Consider the following 15,989-nt stretch of genomic DNA (forward strand, 5'->3'; position numbering starts at 1 on the left):
TGAGGAACTATTTCAGGGTAAATGAGCCTAGAGGGACAGCACGACCAAACACCACACGTGAGCCAGCCTGGATCCTGCACTGAAGCGGAGACGCTGTAAATGACGCGGACAAAGTGTCCAATCAGCGCTCGACCTCCTGAGGTTGCCAACTGCACTGCACACCCGTGAGAGGAGAGCTTTCCCAGGAAACCACACGGAAGTGGGGACGGATGGATCATACATGCTCCACGCCACATGCAACCTAGGCTCGGCTGGTTCAGAGAAAATAAAACGTGGGTGCATGTGTGCATGGGTATATACGCGCTCGTGTGAATGTGCACGTGTGTGTACGTGTGCCACACGCCGGTAGTGCGTGCATGTGCATGTGTGCATATAAAATGTGTATTTGTGTGTGGAGAGCGAGCACAAAGGCTGAAGCAAATGAGGCAAAATGTTAGCGACTGACGAATCTGCCTAAAGGGTATATGAGTGGGTTTTGTGCACAATAATTTCAAAAGCTGTTTCCAGATCAAAAGTGAATTATTTTAATAATTTTGTTAATTGGCTTATAAAGACACGTTGATTTTAACAGTATTAATATATATTTACACTAAGTATTATGTTAATTATACATATTTGATACTCAGCTCAGCATTAAAGCTGTTAGTTCGTTGTCTAAGGAGTGGGATATCGGAATTCTACGATAGGCTTTTCCATAATTTCTAAGCTTCTATAATCAATTAGTGTTACCTTCATATTCAGAGAAAAAGAAATCAAAAAAAAGTGCATCACGTATAATTCTCACTGGCTGCTTACCTGTAAGAACAGCCTCCTTTAAATTTTTAAGATATTTTTACATTTTCTAACTCAGGATCATCCATTTCCACTAAGCAGCTGTTAGAAACTTCTGAACTCTTGCTGTATCTTTCTGATACGTGACTAAAGGGCAGAGTATAAATGCAATTTTAATATGTTTATTATGTTCCCAAAACTATGCTGGGTTCTTTAAAATGCCCTACAGTCCTCACCACACCCCCTCCCTGGCTTACACAGGAGCGTGACCAGCAGGCGTGCTGCTGACGAGGGGCCCTTGCAGAGGCTCCACTGTGTGCCAGGGCAGAGCTGAGATCCGAATCCTGGCTCGTCCCTCCTCTGAAGCCCACGCTGTGTCCTGCTGCCTCTACAGGTTCAGTGAAAGGTGTCTGCATTTGGCCAGATACCGTTTCAGCTGCAGAACTGGCTCCTGACTTGATCATGTCAAGCCAATACCCACTCTCTGGATATTTCGCTTGAATTCTTGACCCAAATAATCAGACAACTCGCCCACCGTCCACCTCACTTGTAGGTGGACAGTACCTGTTTCCATCTGCTAAGTGTCTGCTCTTCCAGCCACTTCGCACCCGGTGAAGCAGCCTTATGAGGGGAAAGCTGGGGCACAGGAACAGAAACGCCCCGGGTCGTAACTAGGGAAGTGACCAAGCCCAAACCATAACCTATGCCCTGTCAGCCCAGGGCCCAGGCTCGTAACCTCTTTGACAGGCTTCCTTCCCAAGCCACTCATGTTTCATACTTGAAACTATAATGCTAAACACCATTTATATAGCTAGTCATCTAAGTTATTAGCTGGTCGAAAGCCCAGCTATAAAGAGCCTGGACGGCAAAAACACCTTAAATTCTGAAACCATATTGCGGCCACGCCCCAGCTTCTAGCCACCAATGCAGTGTGTAATAAGCGTGTCGTGTTGCTCTTGACGCCAAGATTTTCAAAAGCAGAAAACTGTTTAATACTCTCAGTACTGAGTGCCTGGGACCAAAGCGAGCTCTCGCTTTTACTGACCGCCATTAGGCCACTTTCAGTTTCATCCCCCTCCTTCTCAAAGGCGCAGGGCACAGGGGAGGCCCACGCCTGGGACCCGGACTCCGCTCTACACAGCGGGCCTGGACAAGCCCGTTCCTCCCAGCTCTTCTCCTCTGTTAAAAAGTTTAGAAGTTTGTTCCGGAAAGGAGATTATATAAAGCACCTGACATACAATGGGTACCCCTGAAAGTAGCTTCCGTTGCTCCTCCAATTTTAAGGCTGCTTGACCACGTTTTGGACCGTCTGGGCCCAACCACCTGTTGACTAAGGTACAAGTGTGTTTAGGTATCTTTTGCTTCCCGAGAACAGGATTCCCCTGGATCCCACCATCCAAAACTAAATCCCAATCTGGTGTCATCTCACCCCAGCCCACGGCCCCCAGTGCCTGGCTCAGGGAAGGAGTCAACGTCAGTAACATGTGATGAAGACCTAAGCCAGGTTCGCAAGCTCAGGTGAATCCGGGAATTGCACAGGTAACTCAGAAGTAAAACAGTCTGAAACAGGAAGTCAATCTTCTTAATGTGGGAACCAAATCCGTACCTTGAGGTTTTCCAAAGTACGAATCCCCAGTTTTTAATGTAAATTTCTCCATTTCCAAAACATGGAAGAAAAACCACCTCCATCCAACACACACACAAACATAAGGGTCCGCAGCACGTGCAGAAACACACAAACAGCAAGGACGTGCGGCCACGCGAGGGTTCCTCACGTGAACGTGCACCCTTCGCCTCCCTCCCCTTAGACTGACTGACCTCCTTCCCTAGTTCTGTGCGCATTATGTCCACACAGGCACACAGAGCAGGTGGCTTTTTAGGGCAGCATTTGTCAACAAACCCCAACCCTGAGAGACGCAGCTTCAGCAGAAGGGGCGGGACCTTTGGGAGGTCTTGGCGTCACAATTTCCACGCTAGATTTGTCAGTGACAGAAAACATTCCTACGATGGGTCCAAGCTGGAGAGCAGAGGAGAAAATCGTGTATTAGGTCACAGAACACGTACGAGACATCCCGAGGGGATACTTGGAAGAGTGTGCGCTTCCCAGTAAGAACTTTTAGGTGAGGGGAGAACTAGAGAAATCATATTCTGAGTAAAGGACACGTTTACGTCACTGTTTAAAACATGCAAAACACTCTATATGCTGACCGTTACATACAAGTGGGGTAAAATCTTGATGCAAGGATGAGAATGGTCCACATACATTTCTGGTCAGTGGCCTGCCAGAGGGAAAGGTCATCAGGGAAGGGTATAAAGGGGACGTCGGTTATTATCTTTGATGATTTACTTTTTAAAAGCAGCCGAGAAATCTAAGGCAAATATGGAAAAATAAAACATCAAAGCTGAAGAAAACTTCACAGTGAAAAAAATAAAATCCAAGGAGGGAGGCGACCCCATTCTGCAGGCACTACAGCTTACCTTACCCCCCACTGCGGGGTGGGGAACACACCAGCTTCTGCAATGTCCTTTTTTAGAGTTAAGAGATCTAAGTATTGGATGGAAGGAAATATTTACATATTTAAATAGTGTGAACACTACTCGTTGGGAACATTTATAGCATTTACTGCCTCAACCAAATGCAGAGATGTTATAAGACTTGTTAAAAACTCAAGAACGGCAGCTGTGTCCCTTGCACGGCCTCACCATGCCAACATTATAAAGACGAACACACAAATTTTTAGCACTTTATAAAGTTCACATCCAGAACCTAAGTATATATTCCAATGTACTTATCTCTCTGAAATTCCACCCACCACTTGTCTGACAAAGGAACACTTTACCCAATCAAAAACTAAGGTTCTTATTAAGCCATTTCCTCATTACAGAATGTAGAATCTTGATAAGAAACTGACTTCTTAAAACATGTAAGGAAATTCTCCAGTTGACAAATTCCATGGGGGCAGCGGGGTGGGTCTCACAGTGTAAGAGCATTTTTCCCTTGAGAGAGAATTCATTTAATTTGATAAATTAAACATGATCATTAAACTTTTACAAGAAATTCTGAATTTTATTTCAATAATTTCATAAAACCTAGTTGATGGCAAAGTACAGAACAGCACCCAAAGAAATACTTTGCAACAAAGCTCTCCTTTGCTTCTCAAAAGTTTATCTTTAAGTTGGAATTTTCAAATTAACTATTTCCCTAAATTTAAATCAAAGTAGCTTGATACACACCCTCACACATTTATCTATTACATATTGCACATTTAAGGATACACACTTTGGATGAAAATAGTACACAATGAAAAAGCAAGTTTGCCCCCAAAACTACATTAAACTCTTTATATAACCCCTGACAAACCTCTATGTCTTGAAACATGGAATGTACTAAAATGAGTACTTCTTATTGCTCAGGAATGTAAAATAGACAATTACTTGCAATTCCAACTGTCCATAACTTGGTTTGGAACTTAATTGTCAATAATTTCTCTCTCCCAAAAAAAGATCTATATTTTTTCTCAAGGTCCTTAAGTGTGTACATTACCTGACATCCTTTGTTCTCTGTAGGATTATAAAGAGCATCGAGATTTTTTTTTTTTTTTTTTTTGCGGTACGCGGGCCTCTCACTGTTGTGGCCTCTCCCGTTGCAGAGCACAGGCTCTGGACGCGCAGGCTCAGCGGCCATGGCTCATGGGGCCCAGCCGCTCCGCGGCATGTGGGATCTTCCCAGACCGGGGCACGAACCCGTGTCCCCTGCATCAGCAGGCGGACTCTCAACCACTGCGCCACCAGGGAAGCCCATGTATTGAGATTTTAGACCATGAATTATCAAAACCCACACACCTGGTTTAAATAATCATTAAATCTTTAAGGACCATATACAGAAAAGACTGAGGTCACACTCTGTTCTCCAGCCTTGAAGGTTACATAAACCAATGAGTTCCACAGCCCCCTTCTTTTATTATAACGTTAATAAAGTTGTTTAGTTATGCTCATACTGGTTGTATTTAAGAGCTGAGATTGCTAATGGCCAGTCATTTCTTCTCACTTCTTTGGTAGATAAAAGCAAGGAAAAAAGTCTCAGAAAATCTAGGGCCACAAGGTTCCACAAAGAAATGTTACAGTCGGCCCTCTGTCATCTGTGGGCTTCGCATCAGTGTACACAGGGGGGCTGACTACTCAGCCATTTTATACAAGGGACTGGGCATCCCTGGATCTTGGTTTCCACAGTGAATCTTGAAACCAATCTGCCCTTGGTCACAGAGGGACAACTGTACTGTCTTTACAGTGAATCAAAGGCATCACAAAAGGACCATACTAGAGACAGTACCTGATTTGGACAGGATAGAAAGCATCTCCTCTGCGTGGTAGATTACAGTGGTTAAGAGCCGGCGCTCTTATGACCAGACCATCGGGATCCAGAGGCTGTGCTGTTACCTAAAGCTGTGTAGACCTGAGCATACCTAACTTCCCTAAACCTGTCTGCTCGTCCCCTACTAAGGACATAAGAACAGTACCTATGTCGCAGGATCCAGGGGAGGATTATGACTTCACATAAAACTAACACCTGGCGCACTGGGATAAGCATCTTGAAGACCATTCCATGCTTTGAGAAACACACGATGGGTGAAATAAATTGCTTAGGTGGGCAATCACTTTGGGTGTCTGCTAGCAAAGTGGTAATTAAAGCTCAACCCCACATTTCTGAAGTCATTTATTTTTGCACAGACAGCTCAGACCTATTTGCGAGCAAAAACCCTTTACTGGTGTTCTAGCAACGCTAACTTCACAAAGACAGCTCTTGCAATAAGCAACCCCTCAAGCTGATTCCTGCAACTTAACGTTTTAAAAAGATTAACATATAAAGAACTCTGAAAATGCCAGGTTCCCTATATTACGGGACTTAGGTCTTACTTGAACCTACTTGGTGTCTTGTCTTTTGACATTTAAAAGCCTCTAAAGCAGTTGTCTTGGCTGCAGATTACAATGACTGGAGCTGAAAAACAAATGACCGAGCCGGGTCTCCACCCCTGACCAATCTTCAGGCGGTGTATCTGCAGGTACCGGCCAAATGTCAGGATACTTTCTGGAGCGCATCACACATGTTAACACACGCTGTGGCTGCATACCACCACTAAAATCTAGCATGATGAATAGTTATCTTAGTAGTTCCCTGCACCTTTTTTCAAGGTGGGTGTTACATATAGGAATAACTGGACAACAAGAAACGCAGTTTTAAAACAAGAGAAATGCGGTAATAGGAGTGTATGCATAATTAGAAAGGGAATTACCTGGCCAATAGAGCTTTACATTGTAAATAAAATGTTCATAACCTTACAGTCACAAACATGATCATAAAAATATTTTAGGATCATAAAAAGTACTTTTGCAGTCACTTATACTTGGTTTTCAATAAACCAGAGAAAGCAGATTAAAATTTTTAAAAGGAAGATACAAGTTTGTATGTAATTTATGATTATGCTTAAAAGAACACCAGTATTATAAGGAAATAAATGTTCATAAAAACCGATGCAGTTTAGCATTTATTTTTTATAAACTATTTTCTGAATTCCCTAAGATGCACACATCATTATTTCTACAAGCAGAAATGTAGGAAGCTAGAACTTTTTTCCCTTCAAGGATGATGTTCAAACTTCTCTGCACCAGTTCCTGCAGGCTGGGCATTCCCAAGAGGCCACTGTTCCTGCACAGAACTCTCCAGAAGCACGGCTTCTACCAAGGTGGGCTCTCAAGTGTGGAACTGAAGAAGCAGGTGTCCCCATGTCCTACCAAAGAGCCCTTAACTTCCAGGTCACTAAGAGAAGACCACCTGCCAGCGGGACCCGGGTCCCAGTGACCGGCTGTTACTACCTGATAGAACATAAATACACACACCACCATCGTCTGTTGAAATCAAATTCCTTTTTGTTGCTTTTCAGAAAGGAAAATGACACTTCACCACATTTTTAAATAGTTTATTTATTCACACAATAGTTTATTTTCCTTTGAAAGCTAGAATATGAAGATCATTTATTTACCTTATTTTGTTGTTTTTCCATATGGTAAAACTGGACTTTCCCTAATTCTCGTAAAGGTGAATTTTTTAAAATCTATGCACATACCGAAATCACTGAAAGGAATGTGCAAAGCTCTGGGAAAACTAGTACTTGAATGTTTTCAAACTGGCAGAAGATTAAAATTGGGGGATATACCCTACAAGGAACTGTATTTTTTATCTTATTGATAAAGGCTGTTTTCAAAGTGGCATATTCTGAACTAAGATAACTGAAGGAGAAATTAAGAATATTACTTTTCTCTGACGAGAACTTCCGAATTTGATACATATTTTTTTCCAAGTGTCATTTCTTCTTTTTTTTAAGGTAACATACTGCACACTCAGAATACAATTCTTAAATCTGTCTCTTGTAAATACAAGAATGGGCAAAATTAAGGTACACTAGTTATAGAAAGAATGAAGGAAGGTAGTGCATTTAGTGTCAGGTAAGAACTTAAAGGCCTTAGTTACTTGGTTGTGGCTTCAGTGATGGCAAAGGTGTATTTCCCTCATGCTGACATTGACAAGTAAGCAGGCAGACAATGCGAAACTTTCTGAACATGTAAACGTAAGGAATGAAGACGAACAGTTTTAATCTGTATATTACCAGTCAATTAATACAGTTGGACTCTGTCGGTAGTAAAATAATTTGATCACATTTCGTACAGCAGTTGAGTCTCCTGAACAGTCAGAGCGTGTCCTGCTACGTAAAGCAGTAAAGAAGCCCATGTGGACTTTATGTTGCAGACAACACCCAGACTACATTCTAGCTCAAGACCAACTACTGCATTATGCATCTTGTGAAATGCCTACCTAAAAATGCATTTATTTATTTCCAATTGGGAGGGGGGATTTCTAGCCTAAACACTAAAACCAGACATGTGCATGAGACTATTCCACAGCTGCCTGCGGTACAGTCTTATGACAGGAAATCTCACGCTCTGAGCATCTTACGTCCACTATTCAGTCGTATCAAACTGGGGTACATTTTTTCCTACAAAGTTACCAGAAACAGACACTGAGCTAGAGTCAGGAGAACAGGTTTCAGGTCCAGCCCTGCCTCTGCCCTTGTGAGACAGGAGGAAAGTTCTCTGAACTCTCGTGAAGGCCTCACATCCCTCAACTATAAAACAAAGAGGGTGAACAAAATGAACTCTAAGGAGCATTCCCATAAAACAGGCTTCCACTAAATTTTTGAGAACTTAAACTGTTTAAAAACTGATAGCTATGAAATCTCAAGCCTGATGCTCATCACCACTAATGCTGATTATACAGAGACTGAAGCCGAGGAATTAGTGACTGCACGGAGGGACGGAAATGCAAGGCTTGCTGGCAGCTTTCCCAGGTACCCGAGTGGGAAGGAGCTTTTACAATGACGGCGCCAGGCAGCACCTGCAGCACGTGAGGGGAAGACGTGCCCTTGTTCTTACTCTTGCACTCAAGCAAGGGGTTTTCTAGAAGATAACATACAGCGCAACACCACAGTACATGGGCTCTGACGAGTTCAAAACGTACTTGAAATGAAAATGCAACCAAAATACTTCAGAGCATCTCACTCCATTATAAAAGGTACACACAGACCTGGGGCCAACATACTTCACTGCACCATGTCAAGTCCCAGAGTCCAATTTCCCTTTCAAATATAAGTGCATCTTTCACAAAACCAACACCTATTTTCAAAATTCGCTTGTATTAGACTGTACTTACTAGAAAAAGTGAATCTATTTTTTCTGGTTCCAAAACTCTCTATGCCAACACAGATTAACTAAATGAGACATAAGACTAAGTACAGGAAAGTACGCCAGACCGTCACGCATTTATAGTGCAAACATATTTCACGTGGTTGACGTAGAGATCTGCAAAGGATAAGGTCATTTTTCACAAAGGAATTCCCAAGGTTTACTCAGTAATACCAAATTTCCATAATGGAAATTACTGTGCGTGTCAAACTGGATGGGAAAAAACCTACTTTTAACTATTATTATGAAATGTTATAAAATAAAAGGAATTCTTAGGCTGGTCAAAAAGCAGTGACTAGAATCAAGGAGAATCAGTCTTTCTTGAGAAGACACTAAAAGAACCTATTAGGAATAGGATAAATTAAACACAATAGAGCCACAGGGCAGACATGTAAACTGACTGAAATTACAGCACTTTTATACTCATGGTATTTTGCTTGTTTTATATTATCCTGAGGACAAATGGATTATGATCTTCCAAAACTCCAAAAACGGCCTGAAATTTTATCAATTCCTTTCCTTAAAAGAATGAGGACTTTGAACCACAAATACTCTAATATCCGCAAGGGTTTCCATGAGATAAATTACGCATTTTATAACCCAGATCACCACACAGCACACTCCCTGGCATCCCATCTAATGACACGACAAACACAAGCTATCGAGCAAGAATCTGTTAACAGTTTTATTATTTTTGTGTTAAATACCATGGGACAGGGTTGGAAGGATGAAAAACTCAGTCAACAACTGCCTCACAAGGGATAAGAAAAATTCTGCCATGATATTAGCAAAGGTAAAGGAGAAAATTTACACTGTAAGAGGCACCATTTCCCCACAGAATACCTCTTGGCATTTCCTGAATGAGTGGGATTAGCAATCTAAATAAATCATATTTCAAGAGGTAACAGCAACAGATAAAATTTAAAGGGATTATTAAAATAACATTTACAAGACTCTGAACAATTCTTGAACTCTTATTAAAACCACAAAGAAAGAACAATTCTTTATTTATGAATTTCATAAAGGACTGAATGTGCAATGACACCTGCTAGGGATGGTCTGGTGACGTTCACGCTGTCCGGGAGCCCAACACTCTGCTCTTACTGTGTTTCTAACCGTGAGACTGTTACAGGCGAGGCCTATATGACGCTGTACACACAAAGAATGGTCACTGTGGGCCACACTACCAGTGAGATGGTAGGTAAACAAATCTTTTTCTGGTCAAGAGAAAAAAAAAGAAATAGCACTCTGCATGCTTCACTCTACAAGATGAATTTCCCTAGAAAGAATCCAATGAAAATGGCTGCAATTACAACAAGAAGTGAAGGAAGAGGACTGGTGACATTATCTCTGAACGATGCAGCTGAGGTGGATCCAGGTTTATCCGAATGTGCTACCTTTCTGAGCCTTAAGCCTTCATCCTAGAAAAAATATATGCACAAAAAGAGGTTTTAAAAACAAATATTCATACGACTAGTGAGCTACAAATATACAGACAAAAGGCAGGTCAGTATGCATGCGACTGGGGGCAAGAGCAGGGACGAGCTGCTACCCAGCCTAAGGAAACTTTCTAGGGTGATACAAACAGTCTAAAACCTGATTCCAGTGATGGCTGCACATTCCATAAGTTTACTAAAAAAAAAATCACTGAATTGTACACTCGCAACGGGTGTCTTCACGGAATGTAAATTATACCTCAATAATGCTGATTTTAAAAACTAGAGCCAAGAAATATACTTCTAAAAAACTGAAAAATCAGCTACGGTTGTATTTACACAGAAGGAAAAATCCCACTAAAATTAACACAATTAAAGAAGAATTCTACGCGCGCACTTTCCCCAAGCCGACAGCATCTTCACGCTGGACTCCATCAGCCAAAGACCACCAGAAACAAAGTTAGGTCATTAGTCTGACCTGCCACAAGCAGGGCCCCACACAGCAGAGCACAGGGAAGAGACAGGACTCTACAGGACTGGGGAGGGGGAGTGCAGGATGGAATTTAAACGCAGCGTTTCAGTGTGCTCAAAGCAAAGCAGGAGGTCTTTGTGTAAAAGGGTCAGCACCAGAGTCTGGACTGTAGAGGAGAGACAGAATCGTTTCCTTGGAAACTACAAATACAACAGGGGTGGGATGCTGTAGGCAGAGCCCCGCACCTGAGGCTCTGCAACTGGACCAGAAAGGGAGGCCGCTTCTCTGCCATCACAGTGACTCCCATCCTCCAGACCGGGCGGCTGCTCCGTGCTGACTGACACAGCCTCACCCAGCGAAGTTTCTGACAGTCAGTCTGTGACTTTAGGGGACCAGGTTTCTCAGTAACAGGACAGCAGTCACTCTAAGCAGGAGGTTGTTATGACACTTTACCAGCTGCAGAATGACCTTGGGGAAAATACTGACACCGGTTTACCTAGGCAGGGCTTTACCTGGTCCATCATCCCAACCAGATGAATACGGGGCAGGCTTTCACCTCCTCAGCACAAGCTCCTGTTTACTTTCTCACACTGATTCGTTCCTCTAGTGTGTGCACTAATAACACCCAGGGGAAGAGTGCACCTGACGTCATGCTGTTTTATTTGCATGACTGGATTTTCTGGGGGTTTGCGGGTTTGGGTCTTGTTCTTATTAGTCCCGTGTGGACAGAACAATGATGCTCAGTCCCGGCAAGAACTTTAAAAGCTACTCCAGGTGATTCTGCCTCCCGGGGTCTCGGGAGGGCCTGAACACGTGTGTTTAAGAGCTCACAGCAGATTCCGATGCACAGGCTGGAGGAAGAAGGCCAGGGCTGCGGAACGTAAAGGGCAGTGATGAGACCCCTCAAGGAAGTCAACCTGGCAACCAGCGATGATGGGCCTTAGTGTGAACTGTTAAAGGTCCAGAAGTTGACTCTGTAAACCAGTGGTCTTCAAGGTTCTTTTGTTTTCTCTTTTAAACAGCAGAACGCTTTTTCAAATAACATCTACAGAACGTTAGTCCATAAAGAGTCGGGACCAGGAATCAATCTTATCACCTATCTCCCCAGCCCGGCCCGACCCAGGCACTTCTCCCTCCCAGCCAGGCGACGGGCCGTGGCTCTCAGTACACTGAGGAGCACGTCTTCCATCACATACAGGACTGAGGAAGTCATGGCACATAAAGAAAAAGTAACAAAAAACAGCACCCTTAAAACTCCACAGGGCGTGGGTGTGGGTGTAACATGAGACCACCTCTCCACTCTCCAGACAGGCGCTGGGGGCAGGGGCCTCTGCGGCGGGGCTGTGGAATAGGAAGAAACAGCCAGAAAAGCCGTCTCAGCACATCAAGCCAAGACATAGTGCCTTTGATTCAGAGTGTAGTTTCCACAGGCTATGAAATAATCAGATGTAGATGACATCCCACAATTTAGCTTATTTACTTTAAGTACATTTTAGTATCAATACTATCTACTTTGACATGAAAAGCTTCAAACAAAGCCTCAAAAAGCAACTTAAAGGTCTTCAGGTCTTGAAATATTAGTAAACTCCACACTATCCCACAGCCCATTGCTCACTCACTCAAATGTGAATGAACGCTGTGCACATGTGCCGTGAACGCAGAGGCGGTGAACACAGCCCCTGCCTCCGAGACACCCCAGCCCGCCGGAGGGAGACGGACAAATGGGAGCCAGAAGAGGTAAGCGGTAGCCTGGAAACAGAGGAGGCAGCATTCCAAGACTGTTTCTCTTTTCTTTTCAGGGGAAGAGAGTCCCAGAAAAGGTCATACTGACAAGGTGATGAGAACCGAGCACCATGAGACGTGTGTGCGTGTGTGCATGCCACGTGGGCAGGGCAGGGCGCCGGGCCGCCCTCGGAGGGAAGTGCTCCTGCTATAGCAGAGGAGGCTCCTCCAGGACCCCCAGCCCAGTGCTGACTGACACGACCTGGAGAGGCACTTCCAATGGGTGCCCTACATGGAGTTTTAAATTTTCTAACAGCACATTTAAAAAGGTACAAAAAATTGGCAAAATTTTAATGATATACTTTATTCAATCCAATATAACCAAAATATTATTTCAACATGTAACAATACGAAAAAAAAGAGCGTTTTTTTGGTTATTTTTGGCACTATGTCACTCACAGCACATCTTATTTCCAACTAAGCACATTTCAAGCACCCTGGACAACGGGGTGCCCATCTGGGGACAGCACTGCTGCAGCAGGTGACAGGACCAGGGCCCAGAATGCGAAGGCTGCACAAGCGAGAGAGGAAGCCAGCAAGGCCACGGCCAGACCCCAACACCCAGGCCAGCTGCTGGGAAGGGAGCACGGGACAGAAGCAGCCACCGCCCAAGTGTAAGAAGAGGCTGGCGGGGAGCCAAGGCCAGGACAGAAGCAAATTGGGGAAAAGGAGAAAACTGAAAAAGGGTAAATGTAAAAGCTGACAGACAAAATGGCCCAACAACGTTCTCCTCCCCGCTGCCTTCACTGCAATCAAGTTCCTTTCCCAGGAGCGCGCACTTACTCTCAGGTGTCGGTTTTCTTCCGATAGCTTCATCATCTCTCCCTGGAGCCTCTTGCACTCTTCCATGAGCTTCCTCGTCTCAGTATCATTGAGGGAAACACTGTGTGGCTTTGGCACGGGCCCGTCCTGCTTCGCAGCGTTCAGGGGAACGGCTTTGCTGGGTTCAATGTCGTTCTGCAGCACAAAGACAACGGGCAGGGCGTTTTTCAACTGACTAACTCTCCTTACAAGTTTTTAAACAACTTAAACTCCAAACATCCATCTCCAAGAAATTATTTACATGCAAAGTTTTGACAGTTTTCAATTTCATTATTAAAAAGTTTTTTAAATACCCAATGCCCGGTCACCTGTGAACAACTGCACAGGACGACAGCAGTAAACACCAGCAGTCAGCGAGGTCAAAGCACGTGAACCACCCCTCCTCTGCGCCCGCCACCCTGTGCACTTACCTCCACCAGAGCACTGAGCACACAGCACAACACTGTACTTTTGGTGTTCTTTCCTACAACGCTTCAAAGCCTGGGTAAAGCAAGAGCCATTCCTCTTTGCATTTACCCCTAAACCCAGCACTGTGGCCAACAGTAGTTACTCAATAAGTATGCTGAGTGATGCCAACCAAAATCCAAACATGAAGTTCATTTTCAGTGCTCTGATTCTGCAATTCAAATGGGGTTCTGGAGGGAAGGGGGGATGTTATTGCAAACACACAATGAAATCAGGAGACTACCTAAGAAAAACACTTGAAAGAAAACCTAACTTCTATTCATGGGGAAAAATAACTGAAGGATATGAGCACCGAAGGGGAGATGATGAACACAAACATGTATCATGGGGAAAAAAAGAGGGGAGGGAGTCCACTTCACGACTTTAAACTCGAATATAAACGATCCCTTCAAATCATTAGTAACACTACCTGCTTTAACTCATGAAACTCAATATGGAACCACAGTGGTACTCAGGCACCTTTAAAATTATGAGCCCCCAAATCTTAACTCCTGCCAGCACTCACCCATTGGAACTAGTGGCAAAGGCATGGAGAGAAAGGCACAGGGCAGGGCCTAAGCATCCCTGAGCCTCAACTCAACACCCATCCACCGGAATCTCATCTCTGCCTTCACAAGCTCCCTAACAGGACTAGCACTATTCTTGTCTTTAATTAAAATTTTACTTGCTAAAAATTTAATTTTTCAAAAAGAAAGGTATAAACCGCTTTCATCATTCAGATTTTCCCACTTCTCTTCAGAAGTGTCCTCACTGTGACGGGTTTTAGGAAGCCTGCTTCACCATCCGGCACTGTGCTTCCTGTGCGAGCCTCTTGTTCTCCACTCTGTCCTCCCCGTCCCAACCAATCTCATCGTATTCTTACAAATCCTGTTTCAGATGTTTCTGCTCTCCACCAATTTCTTTTCCTATCCTTTTCCTTAACAGTAATTAGAATTCATTTCAAAATGACTTCTCAAGTGTGCACTTTCCAACCTAGAACTAGTCCAGCTTCTGGGAACCAGAATGGCACATGGCCTTCCTCTGTGAAGAGGAACAGTCAACAACATGGCAACTCAGCAATCTTTAGGTTTGGGGGAAAATATCACACTCATACCAGAAAGGTGACTAAGAAATTACGAGGAGATACAAAAGGCCAAAAAGTGAAGACAAAAAAAATTAGAATGAGGAATCATCAAACTCTTCACAATTGGCTTTTTATTTTTAAACAAATTCTTGAAATTCCAGAAAATTGAGAATTACGAGAGGGAGAAAGGGAATTACCTCCCATTCTCTCATCAACCTAAAATAACTATTATTTATATATTATCTTCCAATATTCTCTTTCATATGCATATTTTATAAAATCAGCATACATGTAACTTTTTAATCTTTATTCATTTATATGTACATCTTCTAATTATCATTTTAAATGACACGATGTCATTAAATATTCTGTTCTGTGCCTTACCAAAATTACTTCAACATTTCACTCTTGTTAGACATTTGATGGGTAGCTTCCCACTCTGGGATTTTAATTAACATGTCAATCAATATCTTCTCATGGTGGCAGAATTAGATTTCTCTTTTTATTGAAAATTTTCCTTAATGTTGATACATTGCTTTTACAAGAAAAAGGAGAAGAAATGTCATAACCAATGTGTGGAGCATAAATGTTAAGACGAGAGTGCAAATGGTAACAGTGAAGCCTAAACACTTGTCCAAAGTAAGCCAAGCAAGTCACACAACAGTCACACTGAGTAAACCCACTTACCCCACGTGCTCACGACCATTTAGGCCCCTACAAACCAGGCAACATACAGAGCAGAAGCAAAAAAATCTAATTTATTGATTGATTAATTAATTTAAGTAGAACCATGTATAAGCTACCTGGGCGGTGGTTAAAGGGGGTGGGGTGGGGGGAGAGTCACGGGTGTGGAGACAAGCTGGGGAGCCTGGTGGGAACACTAAGGCTGCTGAGACAGCTACAAGCTTCCCTTCAGGAGCGCCACGGTGAGGTTTGGCTCCAGAAAAACAGCGTGTTCCTTGAGAGCTGCTTCAGACTAGTCCCGAAAGAGGAGACTGGCTGTTCTGAGAACCATGGAACAAGCAAACTGGAGGGACTTGACACGCTCTGATTCTGAGGCAGCTGAGGAGTGACACTGCACGCACATTATATCTAACACTGCAACTCAAAACAGACTCGACGGTCAGGTCATGGTATCGAGATAAGAGAAAACATGGTATCTCGTACATTTTCCACTCTTTTATATTATTTAGCCTACCTGCAGTAATCTCCTATCTATAAGTTGAATTTACTTCTGCACTTTTTTTTTAAACAACTTTTAGAATTTCAGTTCCAATATTCTAAATTATTCCTTTTGGGGGTAATTAGAAAAAGCGAGGACATTGGGACTGTTCAGAAAAGGAAATATAAATACAAGGCAAATTCAGTTTTTGCACTGAAGCCT

General features: G+C 43.2%; 1 protein-coding gene across 3 annotated transcripts in view; it reads right to left on the minus strand.

The window, feature by feature from the left end:
- Positions 1–9,236: 9,236 nt before the first annotated feature.
- The window catches only part of VAPA (VAMP associated protein A), a 37,346-nt gene continuing 30,593 nt past the window's right edge, over positions 9,237–15,989 (minus strand). For 2 of the 3 annotated variants that reach the window (XM_060028665.1, XM_060028664.1), the window contains 2 exons: positions 13,039–13,212; positions 9,237–9,986 (listed from right to left, as the gene is read on the minus strand). In XM_060028665.1, coding sequence (XP_059884648.1) covers positions 9,828–9,986; positions 13,039–13,212 — 333 coding nt within the window. In that variant the 3' untranslated portion in view covers positions 9,237–9,827. Of the gene's footprint in view, positions 9,987–10,718; positions 10,898–13,038; positions 13,213–15,989 lie in introns of all 3 variants that reach the window. The other variant, XM_060028663.1, reaches the window with a different exon arrangement.

Source organism: Delphinus delphis, chromosome 13, assembly GCF_949987515.2.
Source record: "Delphinus delphis chromosome 13, mDelDel1.2, whole genome shotgun sequence".
Taxonomy (NCBI): domain Eukaryota; kingdom Metazoa; phylum Chordata; class Mammalia; order Artiodactyla; family Delphinidae; genus Delphinus; species Delphinus delphis.